Here is a 23,874-nt window from a genome sequence, read left to right as displayed (position 1 = left end):
GTGGGAGTGATCTGCACCGGAGTAGTGTCCAATGATCTTGCGATGTTTTCAGGTGTCATCATACCAAACAAAGGGATATTAGTCTGTGACTTATGAACTGCTTCTGGCACAACGATGCCGTATGTTTCACATAGGTTTGTGAGGGGTCACCTTTGTCAATCAACGTAGAAGCTGCATGTTCACCTTGGCGCATGATGTACTGAACATTGTACTGGGATGTAATACACATTCAAAAGTTGTAGTGAGGAAATCAAATGTCCCACCTATAGCGGGTACACCCTCGCATTTATTCATAAAGCAACAGCTAATGCAGGAATATCAGGAAATATTGATGGGGTGTAATACACATTCGATCTATTCAAATCAGACAACACGAATGCCCCACTTATAGCGGGTATATCCCCATTGGTTAATATGAAGCTCCCATGCAAGATTAGCAGAAAATGCTTGATAGAGCACACAATCCAGCAACATGTGGGGGGTGGTGATGTTAAATAAATGACATCTAATAACACATTAGCCAAGTAGCAAAGGAAGAGAAAAAATATAGAGAAGAAAAAATGAAAAAAAAAGGAAAAAAAAAGAAAAAAGGAAAAAGTTAAAAACATAGTAGAAGCTGGAACAATGAGCAAATTCAAAAAGTGTCCATTTTGTAATCCAATGATAGAAACAATTAATGCATTTGTATTCATACATTAGTGGATGATTTTTATCCAATGAACGGCCCAAAGTCCAATTTAATGTTTAATCCTTTAGAAGAGACGGTGTCCAACATGTAGATCCATCTGGACTCTAGTCTAAGTAACATATTGTTGCGGTCTCCCCCCCTTTTTGGAATAGGTAGATGATCAATAATCATGCAGCGTAAACTGGAGATGCTATGTTTCTGTGTAGCAAAGTGTCGGGCAACTGGGAGATCAGATGTTCCATTCTTCAGTGCCTCCCTAATTGAGCATCTGTGATTCGCCATTCTATCTTTGAAAGGGGTGGTCGTTTTTCCCACATAGACCAGAGAACAGGGGCAAATTAGGATATATATGACATATGAGCTGTTACAATTCAGACGGTAACGAATGGTATATCTTTTATTCTTGTGTGGATGTTGAAAAGAATCTCCAACTTGCATGGAATTACAGTTAACACAATCACCGCATTTGTAGCAACCACTTTTTCGAGATTTTAACCACGTATCACCTTGATGGGAACTTTTGGGATCATTTTTTACCAGTAGGTCCCTAATACTCCTCGCCCGTCTGTAAACCACTCTTGGAGTGTTAGTTTTCCAGGATGCCAGGCTCTTGTCGGTCTCAAGTAAGTCCCATCTATTGTGAATGGAATCCCTTATGGTCTCATGTGATGGAGAGAATGTGGTAATGAAGTTTAACTTTTCTTCAGTCGTGTTTTTTCTTTCTTTATGTTTTAGGAGCGAATCTTGGTTACACCTGTGGAGTTTCTGTCTCGCCATATTAATATCCTTAATGTCATATAGCCTTTCCTCCAATTTCTTACACATAGCATCCAATTGTTCACTGCAGATTTCTGGTTCGGAATTATTCCTGATTACTCGCGTGAGTTGATAGGAGATAATGCCTAACTTTTGGTGTTGTGGGTGATAGCTAGATGCCAGCAGCAGCGAGTTTCTGTCAGTGCTCTCAGTGTATAAAGATGTACCAAATCTAATGTGTTGTTCAGTTCTGACTTTAAAATATTTAAATCCAAAAAGTGTATTTGTTCATGATCACATTACATTTTGAACCTAATCGGGCCTTTGATCTGATTCAGATGTTCTACCCATAGTATCAAGTCTTGTTCACTGCCACGCCAAATCAAAAACAAGTCATCTATGTATCTAGTGTACATCAGGATGTTGGGATGTGTGTAGGGTTGCATAATATGATGCTCATACCAGAGCATAAAGATATTGGCATAGACAGGGGCCATGTTCGAGCCCATGGCTGTCCCTGCTATCTGCAAATAAAAATTACTTTCAAAAGAGAAATAATTTTTAGTTAAGCAATGTTCCATAAGTTTCAAAAGGAACTCTAATGGAGGACCCCTATAGTCTGGGTTCCCCGTGGCCATGGATCTAACAGCCTCCAAGCCATCCAAGTGGGGGATGACAGTATAGAGGCTGTCAACGTCCATGGTCACGAGGATATCCCCACCAGTCAATAAATGAAAAGTTTGTAGTTTACGTATCATCGCAGATGAATCTTGTAAATATGATCTCGAATTAGTAACTAGGGGTTGAAGGTGATGGTCAATGTACTTCGCTAATACTGAGCATATAGAGTCCCTGGCGGACACAATAGGTCGCCCAGGTGGGTGTGTCAGTGACTTATGTATTTTGGGTAATAGGTATAGTATTGGTGTTTTTGGAAAGTCTATGGATAGAAAGTCACTTTCTTGTGTGGTAAGATATCCCATATGGAGTCCAAAATCAATGGATTTATCAACAAGTTTTTTATAAGACAATGTGGGGTTAAAAGATAACCTTTTATAAGTTGAGGCATCGGAAAGTTGGCGGAGTGCCTCGAGCTTATAGACTGGGGTTAACTGCCTGTGGCTCTGGTGACATCACAGCTTTTTTGGAGTGCTATTTAGCACCCAGGGCTGGATGTTACTGAGTCACAGGATGTGTACCTGATCCGGTCTTGGAGTGCAGTTCCCTTCCATGTTTTGTATTTTCTATGGGTGATTACAGCCACCTGTGCACCCCTTCTTTGTTCTCAGTTTGTTTGGCTTTGTGAGCTCGCATGATGGTGTGCCTGTGTTAGGGACTCAGGCGATGGAAAGGACCTTGACGTGGTGCCTGAGCTTTCCCATTTGGCCAGATGTGGTGACTAACCTTTCCAGTTGTGATTTTATCTTAGCTGTGAGCTAGCTGGTGAGTGCTGGGTGTTTCTATGTGTTGTATTACTTTTTATTTGTAATCTCCCTTGTTTCTTGCACCCATTCCGGACTGGGGTTAACTGCCTGTGGCTCTGGTGACATCACAGCTTTTTTGGAGTGCTATTTAGCACCCAGGGATGGATGTTACTGAGTCACAGGATGTGTACCTGATCCGGTCTTGGAGTGCAGTTCCCTTCCATGTTTTGTATTTTCTATGGGTGATTACAGCCACCTGTGCACCCCATCTTTTTTCTCAGTTTGTTTGGCTTTGTGAGCTCGCATGATGGTGTGCCTGTGTTAGGGACTCAGGCGATGGAAAGGACCTTGACGTGGTGCCTGAGCTTTCCCATTTGGCCAGATGCGGTGACTAACCTTTCCAGTTGTGATTTTATCTTAGCTGTGAGCTAGCTGGTGAGTGCTGGGTGTTTCTATGTGTTGTATTACTTTTTATTTGTAATCTCCCTTGTTTCTTGCACCCATTCCGGACTGGGGTTAACTGCCTGTGGCTCTGGTGACATCACAGCTTTTTTGGAGTGCTATTTAGCACCCAGGGCTGGATGTTACTGAGTCACAGGATGTGTACCTGATCCGGTCTTGGAGTGCAGTTCCCTTCCATGTTTTATATATATATATATATATATATATATATATATATATATATATCTATATATATCTCCCAGCTTAAAGGGACAGTAAACCAATGCCGCTCCTGGCTCTACTGAGTGGGTCTGTTTTCTTCTCCTAAGCGCATCTGGGCACGCTGTCTAATCACAGCCAGCCCGGGCGCGCTATTAAACTCAATGCTACCAGACCAAGCTACATTGAGTTAATAGTGCGATTGACCGGGCGTGCTGTGACTAGACAGCGTGCCAGCAATGCGCTTAGAAGAAAACAGACCCGCGCAGTAGAGCCAGGAGCAGCGTTCTGTTTTCGTTGCGAAATATCTATATAACCCTTTGCTTTAGAAACATGGCAATAAGCTAATGTTATATAATTCTGCACTATGTGCAGAATTATATAACATTATTTGCTAGGTTTACTGTCCCTTTAAAGTATCCCTTCTTGACTTCACACAAATGTATCTAATGTAGAGATGAAGAACATGCAGCAGAGCCGGACAACAATATTGCCTTGTGACAGTGGCTTTAGTGGCTGATGAAATATAACCGTTTAATTTTTTTTTTGCTTAGTTTGAACTAGTAAAGGTTTTGCGACCAACATGAATCCCTTTACAAAGTAACTGATCATAATTCTTTCAGCTGTAAGTAGACTTAATAACATTGCTTTTTTATTTCCTGAAAACACATTGCTTTCTATATGTGAGCTTCTATTTCTAGCACAAAATGCTCCTTAATTTGGTTTTATAAATATTATTTTATAGGTGAGACTCTATTGAAAAAAAGGGTAATGATGTATATGTAGCATATAAAATTAGACATAGCTGACAAGGGTTAGATCAAGTGGTAATCTCCTTTGCACGAAAAAACAAAATTACTTGCATTCATCACAGCAAAGCACCATGGGTGCTCTGCCACGCTTGACTTATACTTTGCTGGATATGTTTTTATTTCTCCGCACACACTTGGTCAGTGAGTGTTTAACTTCATTGCAGCTGTCAGCAATATTCACTCTTTATTCTATAATGCAGTCAGAAATGCCTGAATTAACTACACAGCAGGCCCTTGAAATACTGTCAGACACTTGCCCATGTAGTAAACCGGCAGTTTTAACAAATGGCAGCTGGTATGAAGCCAAAATACATTTTCCCAAGGAAGGAAAGCTGCGTGGAGAGGGCTATAACTCATACTTATAAGCAAAGGTTTTCTGAACAACTAGCTGTAACTGTGATGAACGCTGAAAATACAATTCATTTGAGAAGCACAGACTCTTAAGACAGAGTATGATGAAGATCACTGTTTAAGGGCATAAGATAGGACTCAACTACTTGGAAAGATAAGGTGCAGGAGAGTATGATGTTAAGGATGGATGACTACACTTAAAGGGACATTAAAACTAAACAAATCAAATGCTAGATAAAATGGCCCTGTCATGTTGTAACCCAAGTTTCCTACTCTGCTGAGGCCAATTAAGGACAGTTATAAATTAATGAGAAGGGTGTGCAGCCAATGACTGAGGGGGAATGGATCAATGTTTAGTCTGGTGAAAGGACTTTTATAATACATTATCAGTCTTTAAATAAAGGGACATTCCAGAACTACATTTTTTAAGTCACTGAAGAAACATGTAAACGTTGAAAATCACTTAAATATATCCTTTTTTGAAAATGCTTTTAAATTCACTTATGATCAGATGACTAATTCCTATAAGTAGTATTATCCTAATGTATGACTGTTGGATATTAGTGGATGCGTTTTCAGAACAAGCATGAGAGTGCACAATAATTCATAGGAGTGCACAAGAAGTTTCCATGCTTAAACTATGATTGATGTTGATTGACAACATGAAAAACAGATACTCATGGGAATTCCCCCCTGAGCACTAGGAGGAAGCAGAGAGACCCAAAACTCAAAAAATACGTAATTCCTCCCACCTATCTGGTATGCCAGTCTACCGTATAGCCAAGCAGAATAATAGGAAAGGCAAAAGCAGGGAAAATAAGGTGCAAACGAGAATTTCTGCCAGAAAAAAATATTTCATTTAATAAACGTGGGTGGGGTTCGTGGACTCTAACCACCAATACATTACTCCAGGAACTAAAAAAACAGGTTGTGGAGTAAACTAAGTAGTCAGTAATTATGGAAGGGACAAAACATTTTTTGAAAGGAAGGCTCCTAATTTCCAGACACTGCTGCCGAACCTTCATACCAAAAGCTGCTTCAGAAGCAAAAACATCAAAATGGTAGAATCTAGTAAAGGTATGCAAGGATGACCAAGCTGCTGCCTTGCAAATTTGTGGAACTGAAGTCTCATTTTAGAAAACCCAGGAAGTGGAAACTGATATAGAAGGAGGAGCTGTAATGTGTTTTGTGGGAGGAGTTTCCCGTCTCCAAGAACCCTTGTGAATCAAGAATTTTATCCAAGAAGCTAAAGTTACGACCATGGCCATGAGGCCTTGCATGTACCCGAGAAAATAAAAAAAATTAGAGGATTGTCTAAAATCCTTTGAAGCTTGCAAGTAGCATTGTAATGATCTTACTACATTAAAATTTATATAGAAGTCTTACTTTAGAAATTTAAGGATAAGGACAAAGAAAATGAACAACAATTTCGTGATTGATGTAATCAGAAGAGACCACCTTTGGTATAAATTCAAATTTAGTCCTTAAAACTGCCTTATTTGGGTAAACAACTAGATAAGGAGACTAACAAGAAAGAGCTTACAATTCAAAAACTCTTCTGGTGGAATATATTTCTAAAGAAACAATATCTTCCAAGACAGAAGCTGAATTTCCAAATTATGCATAGGCTTAAAAAGGAGAGACATGCAAAACACCTAAAACCAAATTAAGGTTCCAAGGAGGAGAAATTGGTTTACTCACTGGTTGTGTCCTGACTAAAGCTTGAAAAAAGCTCTGAATGTCAAGAAGCTTAGCGATTTTCTTGGTATATAATACAGAAAGTGTTGAAAACTGACCCTTTAAAGGGACAGTAAAGTCAAAATTAAACTTTCATGATTCGTATAGAGCATGCACATGCAATTTTAAACACCTTTCCAATTTACATCTGTTATCAAATTTGTTTGCAGTGTTTTGCAACATTGCAGAACAAAGCTAAAAATAATGTTGTAAAACACTGCTGCCATTGAGTACTAAAGACATGTACACAATCGAGCTCTTATGAGTCTACATAGTTTTACTCTCCAAAAAAAAGATATCATGAGAACAAAGTAAATTTGATAACTGAAGTAAATTGGAAAGTTGTTTAAAATTGCATGCACTATCTGAATGATAAAAGTTTTTTTTTTTTTATAGTATTTTTTATTGAGGTTTTTTTTCAAGACATACAACATTATAATGGTAATTATTACATATATAAAGTCTGGTATACAATGAATGCATGCAACAAAATTAAAAAATTAAAACTACACGCAAGGTAATACAATTTTCACATGGGTAGTGTAGAAAGACTATACCAGCTATTGACCTCCCAATTGACACACAAGAGGCCACTCTTGGACATCCAAAAATAACACTTGAAAGCTACAGGGGGTCATTTGAAACTTATGAGACCACTTGTGGGACTCAGAGAACAACTTTTTCTAAGAAGAATAAAACATCTTCAATTCAAACTTAAGTCACTTCTGGACTTTTAATTATCTTACAAGAACTCGGCAGGAGATATATAGCTCGCAGGGGCCACTTTTGGACCTGAGTAAATATTTTAACCATTTTACAGCTGTTATAAATATTACTATGGTAAATAAAACATTTACAGGCCTTTTAACCTTATTTGTATCTGGTATGTTATGTCCAATTATATAATAGATTCTTGAGAAACCGCGATTTCCCCTTACTAAAATGCATTAGCCTCATATAGGCTAACTGTGAAATTAAGTTAGAATGGCCCAAAAGCCAAAGGGCCATTTGCAGGTTTATTTTCTATAATTAGCAGGGATAATGAGAACGTAAATTAAGGAATTTAAGGATAACCACACAGAGCAAGAGTTTGGATAAAATATTCTTAAAATTTAAAAAAAAAAAAAAAGATGCCAAAGGGAAATATGTGACTATAATTATGCATTAAGATCTGTAGAGCTAACACTGATGCAGATGCATATATAATCTTTCTGGAGGTAGATGTAGAGAGACTGGGGAACGGAGGCGTTAAGGACAATATATATACTGTTACTAGTTTGGAATTGCCAATTTATATTAAAGGTATTAGTACAAAAGTATGATAATATTGGAGGTTAGTGGTCATCTCCATTAAGATGTGCTATCCCGGCCGCAGACAGCACATTCTTCAGGTGAGAGCAAATTGGAACGACCAACCATCATTCTAAAAATGGCTATCTACATTATAGGCTATCAGGTATAGGGCAGTGTATGTGGACATGGCATAGTTTAGTGTTCTAGTATTATAAGGAATCTCCCCCCCCCCCATAGGGCTGCAGTGACCTATCTAGAATTTGTACTCTAGTAGGATTTAGGTTTTGACTAGACTGTGTCTATTTTAAATTAACAATACAGTGTTCGTCTACATGTCATCGTATTCATCCAGAGGTGGCTATTCATTTAAAAGGACATAGTAGGCAGCTAACAATATTAAAATATGTTAACACAGTTAACTACTTACGCTAGATATTCTGAGAAGTTACAGTCACTAAATACAGACACAATATAACGAATTATTAAAGGATAGCATGTCTACCGTCCATAAAAGGTTTAACTGCGTTTAAGCAGGTGACACTGCTGTGATCAGTATTTGAGAATCTTCTAAGTTAGAGAACATAAGTCCCTTCACACTGCTAGGGCTGGAAGTACATGATATGCAAAACGCAATGGTGTGTAGGTAAGTGCAGTATAGAACTATTAGGGGAATCTCAGACTAAAAGTCTTCAAGGACCCAATAGCCTGTGTATCCATTTAAGGACTCATACTCATGGTAGTCAGTCACAAGGTAGGAGTATCATCTCACAACAAATCACACTAGTTCAATATTACCAATCAGATCCCAAGAGTATCAGTCCTGATTAACACTTCTTGCTTAACCCTCTTCATGGCGTGTTTTCTGAGGAACAATACATTCTAGCAAGCTATTAGTCTATGCCACTGTGTGACTTGATTGTGGCTTAACTCAAACCTGTGGCTGTTTCCGTTTTCTGGAAGGCTGATTGTAACTGTTGTCTGCCTTTTGTTCACGCATACTGAATCTGACAACAAAAAAAGCTCTGTGTAGCCGACTCCCAGTCCCTTTAAGGCAGTCCCAGATATTTCCCCATAATCATTCACTTAGTTTAGAAGAACCGGATCACATTGTCGGGTGGGAGCCATCTTGTTGAAGTGGTAGTTCGGGGAAATCTTGTATGGGTCCAGGCAGAGCTAGGTCGTCCACATCTAGAGTGTAGTGGGTCGGAGGCAGAGTTGATATTGATTGCTGGGGTGCTTCGGTATCGCTAACCACATTCTGCGCAGCTCCATGCTGAGTGATGGGACTCTCTAAAGCCGATATCAGAGGAGGGGCCGAATGCCTCGTGGATGGTCTGGAGGAAAGCTATGCGGTGGTTATCCAGTAAGGTAGTTATTGCATTAAGGAGAGTAACGCTCTCCATATTAGGTAGATGTAGTAGAGATAAGCTGGGTAGTGGAAAATGCAGTGACTAGAAAGATAGCACTGCTTACTCGGCGGATCCAGGAGCGTTACCGTTGAGGGGGTTTCTGTGAGGTCCTCTCCCTTCCACCTAAGACCTCTATTTGTCCCTGAACACTGGAGTGAAAAGAAGTTGCATCGAGTCCTCAACTTCTAGGAAAGCAGAATCCACTAATAAAAATATTAGATGTTTCAAATATTTACAGATATTTGGTAGATTAGGTTAAGTAAACACTCCAGATCCCAGAGTTGCGACCTAACATGGCCGCCGCCCGGAAGTTCCCCCCATAAAAGTTTAATTTTGACTTTACTGTCCCTATAAAGAGCTAGCAGGTAAACCTTTGTATAAGCCCTTGTGTAAAAAAAAAAAAAAAAAAATTCTTGGAATTCTAAAGGAATGCTAGCTAACACCTTGTTTCCCACACCAGGAAAGAAAAAAACTGAAAGAAAAAAACTGACAAAAAAAAACTAAAAAAAAAACTTTCCAGACCTTGTGAAAGATTTTTCTTGTAACGGGCTTTTGTTCCTGAATTAAAGGGACACGAAACACAAATTGTTTCTCGATTCAGAAAGAAAATACAATTTTAAAAAAGTTCCCAATTTACTTCTATTATCAAATATGCAATCTTATGTTATCCTTTGTTAAAAAGATATCTAAGATAGGTAACGTGCACATGCCTGGAGCACTACATAACAGGAAATAGTGCTGTAATCTAGTGCTCTTGCTAATGTAGAACATTGTTGCCACACTGCTGCAGACATGTGTACACTCCTGAACTTACCTTCCTGCTTTTTAACGAAGTATTACAAGAAAACAAAGAAAATCTGATAATAGAAATAAATTAGAAAGTTGTTTAAAATTATATCTGAATCATGAAAAACATTTTTGGTTTTATGTTCCTTTAAACTTTCAACTACCGCAACAGCAATCAGAATAACTGATCTCTTGTTTGATCCAAGCTATCACTCTTGGCCGATGTGCTATCACAGTGTGCACAGCTGCTGATTGGTGGCTGTGCATAGATGCCTCGTGTGATTGGCTCACCCATGTGTTTTGCTATTACTTCAACAAAGTATATCTAAAGAATGAAGCAAATTATATAATAGAGAATGCAAATTTAAACATTCCAATTTATTTCTATCTGAATCATGAAATAAAAATGTGGGGTTTCATGTCCCTTTAAGTTCCCTGGCTATGATGTACCTACTAATAGCCTGTGGGCTATGTGAGTACAAGAAATAATTGCACATTCCTCAGGTGCACCCACTCTACAGTGCATACAGGCTGCAAAAAAACAAAACAACTGCTTACGGTAGAGAGCCCACCCAGCATTACTTCACAGCACAGGATCTATGGAAGGAGTATATCAATAACAAAAGGAGGAGGTTAAGAGACTGGTCCCCACAACACCTGTGGCAAGCTTGTGACTAACTCCTTCACTGGTATTAATTATGCCACTGCCTAATACTCCAATCTCTGAGGGAAAAATAGGCCTCAAATCAGTCTGAGGACGCCTGTCCACGAAGAATCTTGAACACCTCAATTCTTCACCTTCCTATTGGGAGGCAAAGATAAGATACGACATACCAGAGAGGTGGAACAGATTAATTATTCTTTGGAAATCCTTGCCTCCTCCTGGTGGTCAGTAGGTGAATTCCCTGGAGTAATGGATCATGGAGTCTCACCACCTTTATGAAAGAAATGTGTATTCCAGTAAGGGTATCCTACTGTTCCTTGACTGTAAATGATTTTCTGTTATTTCTATTATTAAACACACTGCATTTTTTAAATGATATTGCTTGAATGCCTCTTTAATTTTACTATAATGTCTAACAAAACGCTTCAGCACTAAAGCATTTTTTCTGGCCCCACACCTTACTTCTATATAGATACTTGGATTATTAGTGTTTGTGTACAATAGAACCAAACTTAAATTATCAGTTTATTCACACATAAAACCATTTACAGCTATAAATTTAACAAAGTTCACAAACCTGCAGGAAACTTGATGTCTGAGGGTTCCATTTTTCTTCTGGTCGCCCGTGCCAAGTATTCAGTATACTTAAGCAAACCTAGAAACAAGAGAATACATTAATATATTCTAACTAAAAAAGTACACTAGTCAAGAGTTAAAATCTATGTATCTTCTGCCTTAAAGGGACACTTAATCAAAATTAAACTTTCATTATTCAGATAGAGCATGCTATTTTAAACAACTTTCCAATTTACTTCCATTAACAAAATGTACACAGTCTTTTTATATTTAAACTTTTTGAGTCACCAACTCCTACTGAGCATGTGCAAGAATAAGTGTGTATGCATTTGTGAATGGCTGATGGCTGTCACATGGTACGTGTATGCATTTGTGATTGGCTGATGGCTGTCACATGGTACAGGGGGAGTGGAAAAAGACAACTTTTAAAATTGTCAGAAAAAAAATCTACTACTCATTTGAAGTTCAGACTAAGTGCTATTGCATTGTCTTGTTATCTTGCATTTGTTGATTATGCAAATCTACTGTGTTGACTGGTCCTTTAAATGGGCTGCTAAAGGGAAATGCAAAGGTGTTAAACACCAAGTTATGATCATATACTAGACATGATGCTGGGCCTGTTTTGAGTAGGGCAACGTTCTTAATTGGTGGTCTCTGTGCATATGCTGTTCCTTGTCAGACCCTGTGTTTAACTCCATAGTGAGGGGTTAAACTCAGTAATCATAAGATATTGAAACAATAATAAAATGTTATAAGAAATAGAGTGTTTTACTATTGCATTAAAATGTCCATATTTAAATAGGAAAACATAATTTATGTAAGAACTTACCTGATAAATTCATTTCTTTCATATTAACAAGAGTCCATGAGCTAGTGACGTATGGGATATACATTCCTACCAGGAGGGGCAAAGTTTCCCAAACCTTAAAAATGCCTATAAATACACCCCTCACCACACCCACAAATCAGTTTAACGAATAGCCAAGAAGTGGGGTGATAAGAAAAAAAGTGCGAAGCATATAAAATAAGGAATTGGAATAATTGTGCTTTATACAAAAAAATCATAACCACCACAAAAAAGGGTGGGCCTCATGGACTCTTGTTAATATGAAAGAAATGAATTTATCAGGTAAGTTCTTACATAAATTATGTTTTCTTTCATGTAATTAACAAGAGTCCATGAGCTAGTGACGTATGGGATAATGACTACCCAAGATGTGGATCTTTCCACACAAGAGTCACTAGAGAGGGAGGGATAAAATAAAGACAGCCAATTCCTGCTGAAAATAATCCACACCCAAAATAAAGTTTAACAAAAAACATAAGCAGAAGATTCAAACTGAAACCGCTGCCTGAAGAACTTTTCTACCAAAAACTGCTTCAGAAGAAGAAAATACAACAAAATGGTAGAATTTAGTAAAAGTATGCAAAGAGGACCAAGTTGCTGCTTTGCAGATCTGGTCAACCGAAGCTTCATTCCTAAACGCCCAGGAAGTAGATACTGACCTAGTAGAATGAGCTGTAATTCTCTGAGGCGGAATTTTACCCGACTCAACATAGGCAAGATGAATTAAAGATTTCAACCAAGATGCCAAAGAAATGGCAGAAGCTTTCTGGCCTTTCCTAGAACCGGAAAAGATAACAAATAGACTAGAAGTCTTACAGAAAGATTTCGTAGCTTCAACATAATATTTCAAAGCTCTAACAACATCCAAAGAATGCAACGATTTCTCCTTAGAATTCTTAGGATTAGGACATAATGAAGGAACCACAATTTCTCTACTAATGTTGTTGGAATTCACAACTTTAGGTAAAATTCAAAAGAAGTTCGCAACACCGCCTTATCCTGATGAAGAATCAGAAAAGGAGACTCACAAGAAAGAGCAGATAATTCAGAAACTCTTCTGGTAGAAGAGATGGCCAAAAGGAACAAAACTTTCCAAGAAAGTAATTTAATATCCAATGAATGCATAGGTTCAAATGGAGGAGCTTGAAGAGCCCCCAGAACCAAATTCAAACTCCAGGAGGAGAAATTGACTTAATGACAGGCTTTATACGAACCAAAGCTTGTACAAAACAATGAATATCAGGAAGAATAGCAATCTTTCTGTGAAAAAGAACAGAAAGAGCAGAGATTTGACCTTTCAAGGAACTTGCGGACAAACCCTTATCTAAACCATCCTGAAGAAATTGTAATATTCTCGGTATTCTAAAAGAATGCCAAGAAAAATGATGAGAAAGACACCAAGAAATATAAGTCTTCCAGACTCTATAATATATCTCTCTGGATACAAATTTACGAGCCTGTAACATAGTATTAATCACAGAGTCAGAGAAACCTCTTTGACCAAGAATCAAGCGTTCAATCTCCATACCTTTAAATTTAAGGATTTCAGATCCTGATGGAAAAAAGGACCTTGAGACAAAAGGTCTGGTCTTAACGGAAGAGTCCACGGTTGGCAAGAGGCCATCCGGACAAGATCCGCATACCAAAACCTGTGAGGCCATGCCGGAGCTACCAGCAGAACGAGCATTCCTTCAGAATCTTGGAGATTACTCTTGGAAGAAGAACTAGAGGCGGAAGATATAGGCAGGATGATACTTCCAAGGAAGTGAAAATGCATCCACTGCCTCCGCCTGAGGATCCCGGGATCTGGACAGATACCTGGGAAGTTTCTTGTTTAGATGAGAAGCCATCAGATCTATTTCTGGAAGTTCCCACATTTGAACAATCTGAAGAAATACCTCTGGGTGAAGAGACCATTCGCCCGGATGCAACGTTTGGCGACTGAGATAATCCGCTTTCCAATTGTCCATACCTGGGATATAAACCGCAGAGATTAGAAAGGAGCTGGATTCCGCCCAAACCAAAATTCGAGATACTTCTTTCATAGCCAGAGGACTGTGAGTCCCTCCTTGATGATTGATGTATGCCACAGTTGTGACATTGTCTTATCTGAAAACAATGAACAACTCTCTCCTCAGAAGAGGCCAAGACTGAAGAGCTCTGAAAATTGCACGGAGTTCCAAAATATTGATCGGAAATCTCACCTCCTGAGATTCCCAAACCCCTTGTGCCGTCAGATACCCCCACACAGCTCCCCAACCTGTAAGACTTGTATCTGTTGAGATTATAGTCCAGGTCGGAAGAACAAAGAAGCCCCCTGAACTAAACAATGGTGATCTGTCCACCATGTCAGAGAGTGTCGTAAAATCGGTTTAAAGATATTAATTGAGATATCTTTGAGTAATCCCTGCACCATTGGTTCAGCATACAGAGCTGAAGAGGTCGCATGTGAAAACGAGCAAAGGAGATCGCATCTGATGCGGCAGTCCTAAGACCCAACATTTCCATGCATAAGGCTACCAAAGGGAATGATTGTGACTGAAGGTTTTGACAAGCTGATATCAATGTTAAACTTCTCTTGTCTGACAAGGACAGAGTCATAGACACTGAATTTATCTAGAAACCTAAAAAGGTTACCCTTGTCTGAGGAATCAATGAACTGATTGGTAAATTGATCCTCCAACCATGAACTTGAAAAAACAACACAAGTCGATTCGTATGAGATTCTTCGAAAATGAGAAGACTGAGCAAGTACCAAGATATCGTCCAAATAAGGAAATACCAAAACCCTATTCTCTGATTACAGAAAGAAGGGCACCGAGAACCTTTGAAAAAAATTCTTGGAACTGAGGCTAGGCCAAACAGTAGAGCCACAAAACTGGTAATGCTTGTCTAAAAAGAGAATCTCAGACACTAAAAGTGATCTGGATGAATCGGAATATGCAGATACACATCCTGTAAATCTATTGTAGACATATAATGCCCTTGCTAAACAAAAGGCAGGATAGTCCTACAGTAACCATCTTGAATGTTGGTATCCTAACATAACGATTCAATAATGATAGATCCAGAACTGGTCTGAAGGAATTGACCTTCTTTGGTACAATGAAGAGATAAAATAAAACCCCAGCCCCTGTTCCAGAACTGGAACTGGCATAAATACTCCAGCCAACTCTAGATCTGAAACACATTTCAGAAATGCTGAGCCTTGCTGTGTCAACTGGGACACGGGAAAGAAAAGAATCTCTTAGCAGGAGGCCTTAACTTGAAGCCAATTCTGTACCTTTCTGAAACAATGTTTCTGAAACCAGATATTAAGAACGGAATTGATCCAAATTTCTTTGAAGAAAACGTAATCTGCCCCATACCAGCTGAGCTGGAATAAGGGCCGCACCTTCATAGGTACTTAGGAGCTGGCTATAGGTTTCTATAAGGCTTGGATATATTCCAAACTGGAAATAGTTTCCAAACTGATACCGCTCCTGAGGATGAAGGATCAGGCTTTTGTTCCTTGTTGTGAGGAAAGGAACGAAATGATTATTTACCCTGGAAAGAAAGGGAAAGCAAAGTTGACTTAGAAGACATGTCAGTATTCCAAGTTTAAACCATAAAGCTTTTCTAGCTAAAATAGCTAGAGACATATACCTGACATCAACTCTAATGATATCAAAAGATGGTATCACCAATAAAATTATTAGCATGTTATAGAATAATAATAATGCTATAAAATTATGATCTGTTACTTGTTGCGCTAAAGCTTCTAACCAAAAAGTTGAAGCTGCAGCAACATCCGCTAAAAATATAGCAGGTCTAAGAAGATTACCTGAACATAAGTAAGCTTTTCTTAGAAAAGATTCAATTTTCCTATCTAAAGGATCCTTAAATGAAGTACTATCTGCCATAGGAATAGTAGTACATTAGCAGGAGTAGAGACAGCCCCATAACCTTAGGGATTTTTGTCCCAAAAAACTCTAATCTGTCAGATGGCACAGGATATAATTTGCTTAAACGTCTAGAAGGAGTAAATAAATTACCCAAATTATTCCATTCCCTGGAAATTACTACAGAAATAGCATCAGGGAGATAAAACACTTCTGGAATAACTACAGGAGATTTAAAAACCTTATTTAAACGTTTACATTTAGTATCAAGAGGACCAGAATCCTCTATTTCTAATGCAAATAACACTTCTTTAAGAAAAGAACGAATAAATTCCATCTTGAACAAATACAAAGATTTATCAGCATCAACCTCTGAGACAGAAACCTCTGAACCAGAAGAACCATTATCAGTATCAGAATGATGATGTTCATTTAAAAATTCATCTGAAAAAAAGAGAAGTTTTAAAAGACTTTTATGTATACTAGAAGGAGAAATAACAGACATAGCCTTCTTAATGGATTTAAAAAATAAAATCTCTTATGTTATCAGGAACACTCTGAAAATTAGATGTTGACGGACAGCAACAGGTAATGTAACAGTACTAAAGGAAATTTTATCTGCATTAATAAGTTTGACATGACATGCAATACAAATAACAGCTGGAGAAAACAGATACCAAAAGTTTATAGCAGACTTAGCTTGGTAGCTCCAGCACTGTGCAGTGATTTTCCTGTAGTATCTTCTGACTCAGTTGCAACGTGGAACATCTTGCAATATGTAAAAGAAAAAAACAACATATAAAGCAAAATTGATCAAATTCCTTAAATGACAGTTTCAGGAATGGGAAAAAAATGCCAGTGAACAAGCTTCTAGCAACCAGAAGCAATAAATAATGAGACTTAAATAATGTGGAGACAAAAATGACGCCCATATTTTTTAGCGCCAAAAAAGACGCCCACATTATTTGGCGCCTAAATGCTTTTGGCGCCAAAAATGACGCCACATCCGGAACGCCGACATCTTTGACGCAAAATAACGTCAAAAAATGACGCAACTTCCGGCGACACGTATGACGCCGGAAACGGAAAAGAATTTTTGCGCCAAAAAAGTCCGCGCCAAGAATGACGCAATAAAATGAAGCATTTTCAGCCCCCGCGAGCCTAACAGCCCACAGGGAAAAAAGTCAAATTTTTGAGGTAAGAAAAAATATGATAATTCAATGCATAATCCCAAATATGAAACTGACTGTCTGGAAATAAGGAAAGTTGAACATTCTGAGTCAAGGCAAATAAATGTTTGAATACATATATTTAGAACTTTATAAATAAAGTGCCCAACCATAGCTTAGAGTGTCACAGAAAATAAGACTTACTTACCCCAGGACACTCATCTACATGTTTGTAGAAAGCCAAACCAGTACTGAAACGAGAATCAGTAGAGGAAATGGTAAATATAAGAGTATATCGTCGATCTGAAAAGGGAGGTAAGAGATGAATCTCTACGACCGATAACAGAGAACCTTATGAAATAGACCCCGTAGAAGGAGATCACTGCATTCAATAGGCAATACTCTCTTCACATCCCTCTGACATTCACTGCACGCTGAGAGGAAAACCGGGCTCCAACTTGCTGCGGAGCGCATATCAACGTAGAATCTAGCACAAACTTACTTCACCACCTCCCTTGGAGGCAAAGTTTGTAAAACTGATTTGTGGGTGTGGTGAGGGGTGTATTTATAGGCATTTTTAAGGTTTGGGAAACTTTGCCCCTCCTGGTAGGAATGTATATCCCATACGTCACTAGCTCATGGACTCTTGTTAATTACATGAAAGAAAGGTATTCCGAAGAAGGGATTTATTGCCACAACTGGGGATTTCTCTGGCTGCTTTTGCCAATAAATTTTAGATATCGTTTATCAACCCAATTAAAAACAATGCTTGAAGCTACCACATTATAAAAAGGAACAAAACCCCCCAAAATTTTGTTTCCAACAGCATACATTTTTTAAAAAAGTTTCTAATTTACTTTCATTATCAAATATGTTTTGTTCTCATGTTATTCTTTGACAAAGAGCATACCTAGGTAGGTAGTACACGTGTCTGAAACACTACATGGAAGGAAAAAAATGGTCATCTACTGTCATGCAAATATATAACATTTTTAAATGCATTCTTGAAAAATTGCTGTGAGCTGGCCTACCTGCTTTTCAACAAAGGATACTAAGCGAACAAACAATATCTGATAATATAGAAGTAAATTTGAAACTTTTTAAATTGTAAAATCTACCTGAATCATGAAAAAATTGGGTTACATATCCCTTTACATAATAAATATTATTTTGATATATATTCCTAATTACCATACACTTCTTTTTCTTTGTTTATAATACATTCTAGAAAGTCGATATAGCATTACTTGGCATTTATTATTTTAATTGTCAGAATTCAAGGTAACCTATATTTTATTTGTTCTAATACCTGGAAAGTGTAAATTTCATATGGGCACAATTTTATTTGAGAAATCCCCCACAGCTGTGGACAGTTTATTTTTTTTTATAAATGCAGCAAAATGTGCTTGCACAGAAAAGAAGCAAGAGAAAAAAGAAGCGTCAGCACCAGTCTACAGGTGCTATATTTACACAGAAATATTCTGTTAAACTGGGGAATACATGGAACATCTGTCCAAGTTTCATATCACTATCAGCTGCACATTCGAATAAGAAATTAGCTCTTCTCCTTTTATTAGGAATACAAATACTATAACATAAAATAATTATCCTAAACTAATAAATCACAGATGTATGTGTTTAAACCCCCCCCCACAAAAGAGGTTAAACACATAGCTAAAGTCAACTCCAAAGCGTGACATTTAATCTTTCTATTTTTTTTTATTTCTATTTTTTTAAATGTGATCCTTGATGGTGCTCATACTCAATTCTGAAGAAAAAACAAAACATATATATATTTTTAAAGTACCATTAAATGGTATATAAAGTATTTTTGCAAAAAATATTTGCAATGATGATAATTACTGGACTGGAGACAATTGATGGAATTTGGGCTGTTCCATGCTCATTTATATTGATAGTTAGAAAATTTGTTTCATGAGCTGCTCTGATATGTTTTCTAGTGTGCTGTCTTATTTGTGTTAGATTTTTTAATTTTTATGGCAGCCTCGTTTTAGCTCAAGCAAACTGACGTTAAAAGAGATGTGTTCTTGTCTATAGAGAGCAGAAGAGGTGCATATGTTCCTTTGGTTGATGTTAGGACTCCACTTCATATGTGGGGGACGTCTTGTTTTGATGCAAGTGGCACCGAAACAAGCAGATAGCTATGACTGACTCAATAGACATGATTAATGTGGATCCTACCGAGGATTAATATATATATATATACTGTATGTCTTTTTTTTATATTATTTAGAGCTGCGAGTAATCCATATTATAGATTTAGGGCTTGACCAGTTGCATTTACCTGGAGATGCCTTGCCCTTATGTATATGAGAGAGTTAATTATTTAATTTCTTGAGCCCATTTTAAATACCCTATGTCAATCGCCTGTTTGTGTCAACATGTAGTGGTTAAATGTACTATTGCTCCCATCAGCATTGATAGCGCAGAAGTGGATATTAATGCTAAATATGCTATTTCAAATATACTAATGTTCAGTAGTACTATTAGTTGAGAGATTATAACTTTTTCAAGAGCATTTGTAGCTAATAGATTTTATCATTGTAGTGAATTTGGATGTAATGCCACCTTGCTAGGTTTAATTAAAAAAATTCTTCTGTGACTGGTAAAGTTGTCTTGATGTATTGGAGGTCTAAGGGAGGCCTAATTGTGTGGCATATCTAAATTATATTTATATGTGTTTTTATGAGCTATATTTGCCAGTTCTACACAAAATGTGAGGTTTTTCTTAAAAAAAAAAAAAAAAAAAGTTTGTGTCAGACAAGTATATTTGTTTCACCCTACTCAGTGGAGTATTGTATTGCTATATGTATTTGAGAAAAGTCTATATTCTGTATTATACTACTTTTAACTGTTCAAACTTCAATAAATCTCAACAATACACATTTAATGGCAAAGAAATATACAAAATTAAATTTTCACTTAATTATGAATATATGCAACAATTACATGATGACCTACTAAATATTATGCTACCATTTAGAACATCTAGTAAAAATAGTAATTTGTAACCTGCTGTATACTATGTTTATATATCACAAAGTTGAAATATATTATAGAACTGTTGCATCCCCAAACTATATCAACATGCTTGCGTTTTAAAACCTTGGAAACATCCCATCCAAATATCAGAACTCATTTTATTCTGTTCTATTTTTACAATAACCTCTGATCCCATTTCCAAGTCTTATGAATTACCTTACACTACTCCTAAAACACAAATACTTGACCCAAGTACTTTTTTTTTTTTTTAAATGCATTAACAATTTTGTTGTAGAATTCCTCCTATATAAATATTACCATAAGCAGGTGATCTTAGGGTATTAATGAGAAAATGCTCAGTGTCTATACTTGACACAATAACTTAATTATGTTTCAAGACAGGTTGATTGGCCATGCTCCATTGCCAATATTAGGTTAAAATTCAGATAGTAGCCCTTTTATTTGGAGGGACATTTTATTAATAATAATAATAATAATAATAATAATAGTATATTAGTCTAATAAAATAAATTAATAAACGCTGTGTCAAATGACATTACCTTTCCATCATTATAAAGGTTTGGATTGAATCGAACGCTGTGGCCACCTGTTGTTTCTAGATTCACAAGTGGAGGAGAATTGGGATAATCTTGAGGGAAATATACATCAAATTCAAAGCACCCATTGGCATAAGGTGTATCTGCTGGACCAGTTATCAACACCTGAGAGTAAAAACAAATAAAGGAATTAAACATACCTTATAAAGGACCAAACAAAGACTATTTATGGTGGTTATTTACACTAATCAGCTGTATAATTAAAAAGGACTATGAATTTAATTGCTACAGTCATTCTATAACAATAGCCACCACCAACAATTACCTTGGTGAAACATATAAAACATGTTTGCAGCACAGGTCTTAGATATTCATAAATAATAAGTAGTATTGTAGGTGATTAGCCATAATACATTTTATTTTAGATATGATAGAGATATACAGATATCTACAGATTTCTATATATGTATATATTTGAATCTAAAAATAAATACCAGAAACATTTTAAAAGTTAAGAAAAAGTACTCTTTGTTCAAAACAAGTTATAAGAGCTTTACCTTCATGATGTCCAGTCGTTCCTCATCACACCGGACAAAAACACTAGATGAAGATGAAAGGGGAAGGGATGTAGAAAGTGTGACTGCTTCCTGGGCGAGGCGTCTGGCTCGAGCTGCGCTATTTGCATCACTTGCGTTTTTCACCTGAGACATGTAGTGGTAATTCACCTTGAATATCAGCTTTCCATCATCATCTTCAGAAACCATCTCAAAAGTGTCTGTAGAATAAACAGGAACTTATTCAATTGAAAAAAATCTAATAAGGTATCTTAAGATTTTATATGTAAGGAATGCATAGAAACACGTTATGGTTTTTAGACTGGAATAAAAATGTAAGTTCTAAATTGTAGATTTTTTTTTTTTTTTAGCAAGACTCCAGGCAGGGTGGTTTACATATAGAAAAAGAGGTGCCATGTAGGCTACTTGGAATAGTTTCTAAATTTAAAGGGACATGAAACCCAAATATTTGTTTCATGATTTAGGTAGAACCTACCATTTTAAACAACTTTCTAGTTTACTTCTATTATCTAATTTGTTTCATTCTCTTGGTATAATTTGTTGAAGGAGCAGGAATGCACTACTGGTTTTTAACTGAAGACATGGGTGAGCCATTGACAATTGGTATATAAATATACAATGCTGATGAAGGGGAGGATGAAGGGGAGGAAGTCCCTGAAAATGTTCCATTAAAGAAATTTTTTTCTTCACCTAAAAAGACCTGAGAGTGCATTCGTTTTTCCAGGAGTATACATTGCATGTTTGCACCCAGGCAGATATCCACAGGAGGGTAACACAGTACATTGGACGGTATTTTATATATATAGGAAGAAAATTAAATAAGAGGTAAATTAGAAAGTTGTTTAAAATTGTATGCTCTGTCTAAATCATGAATGTCTAATTATGACTTTACTGTCCCTTTAAGATATAATGAATATCTGGCATGTTAAGGGTCCTGAGGACTGGAGTTGAGAAACACTACTATAGAAAGCTAGAGATACACACACTTTATTAAAGCTGTTAACGTTACCTGGAAAAAAAGTTTAGGAAAATAGTGTTTCTACTCCTACCAGAGAGGCTGGAATGCAGAAATGTGATGCTGCACAATGATTGGTTGGTATGTGCATGCTCCTAATTGTTTCTAATTGGCTACAGTAAAGTAAATAAGATAAACAGCATTAAAGAGGATTTTAAAGAGGTGTGTCCTGTGACTACACTCAATATATACTTTTAAACAAAATTATTTTTATATGTTATATTTATTTTGTATGCAGATCAGTGAACAATTTCCAATTAAAAATACACATAAATAACATCAGTATCCCTTTTAGTTGCAGGTAGAAGGCATTTAAAGTGAAGGTAAATTTTTCTTACTTGGAAGACGTTATTGCATCAATTAATAGTAGAAGAAGCTAGTCGCTAACTTTATTTTACTATTCTTTAAATATTTTGACAGTTTTTATCTATATATAATTGCTTACGGTTTGCATGAAAACTCCTCCCAAGCACTACTTCCTGATTTTATTAGCTGTGACGTATAGAGCGGTCCCACCCGCTCTATACGGATCTCTAAAGCGCGTTCATGAGGATCGTCTCTAATGCGAATGCGCAAATCGGCTAATTCTCAAGCTACTGCGCATGCGATGAAGCTACGCAAATCGGCTAATTCTCAAGCTACTGCGCATGCGATCAAGCTACTGCGCATGCGATACACTAAAATCCAACAATGTAATGTGGGTCCGGAGCGTGCTTTGTTCTCAATCTGGATACTAAAAGTATAGCGCATGCGCATTTTAAAAAGGAGTCTTGTGACGTAGTTTGACGGCTGCCTAACGGCCAGAATTTCAATTGGATGGTTTCAGAACGTGACCCAGGAAAAAAATAAAGAAAAAAAAACGGGTTGAATTGGCTAAGCTTATGAAATAGTTTGCTTACGGCTATAACTTAATTTACAGAAAATTTCGAAAAAGTTGATGAATGAAAGTCTTATTTATTTGGGACAAAGAATGTTATTCCGGATCATCAATTAGGTAACTTTACCTTCACTTTAATGTTTCAAGATGATGACCTTGAGCAAATGACTTGTATACACTCCAAACATGCTCTCTAGTTGATATAAAAAGAAAGCAGCTCGATCCTCCTTTTCCTACAGAGCACCTAAAATATGGAATGACCGCCCACACTCTTTTAAATCTTCCCCTGGCCTAAAATCCTTTAAGAGATCCCTCTCTACATATCTCAAAACAGAATGCACCCGTTATGGTTGATTATATATTTCCTACCTGTTCTATGTTACATTTTGCAATATTGTTTATTAATATTGTTTTTGTATTTTATTGTACCCTATTTTATCAATGCAATGTTTTGTTCATCTAGGACATACTTAAAAACGAGAGACATCTCAATGTATCCTTCCTGGTAAAATATTTTATAAATAAATATATATAAAATTCTCTAAATCAGGGATAGGCAGGAGTCAAGTCCTACAAAAAAAAAACTGTGGGAACTCACCAAGACTTCCACGCTCCCTCACAATTTATATATATATATATATATATATATATATATATACACATACACACATATATATATATGTGTGTGTGTGTATATATATATATATATATATATATATATATATATATATCACATACACACACACACACTGTATTTATATGTATATAATTTATAGACTTCTGTTAATTAAAGC

The 23,874-nt window shown here is 36.8% G+C and overlaps 1 protein-coding gene across 7 annotated transcripts in view; it reads right to left on the bottom strand.

Annotated features, from left to right (window-relative positions):
• BIRC6 (baculoviral IAP repeat containing 6) overlaps nucleotides 1-23,874 on the bottom strand; it is an 854,588-nt gene that overhangs the window by 32,365 nt on the left and 798,349 nt on the right. For all 7 annotated transcript variants that reach the window (XM_053711846.1, XM_053711848.1, XM_053711852.1 and 4 more), the window contains exons 69-71: nucleotides 21,171-21,388; nucleotides 20,617-20,778; nucleotides 11,158-11,235 (exon numbers count right to left, since the gene is read on the bottom strand). In XM_053711846.1, coding sequence (XP_053567821.1) covers nucleotides 11,158-11,235; nucleotides 20,617-20,778; nucleotides 21,171-21,388 — 458 coding nt within the window. The remainder of the gene's footprint in view (nucleotides 1-11,157; nucleotides 11,236-20,616; nucleotides 20,779-21,170; nucleotides 21,389-23,874) is intronic.

This window comes from Bombina bombina, chromosome 4 (genome assembly GCF_027579735.1).
Source record: "Bombina bombina isolate aBomBom1 chromosome 4, aBomBom1.pri, whole genome shotgun sequence".
In the NCBI taxonomy this organism is placed as follows: Eukaryota; Metazoa; Chordata; class Amphibia; order Anura; family Bombinatoridae; genus Bombina; species Bombina bombina.
This window is presented reverse-complemented; position numbering and strand designations above follow the sequence as displayed.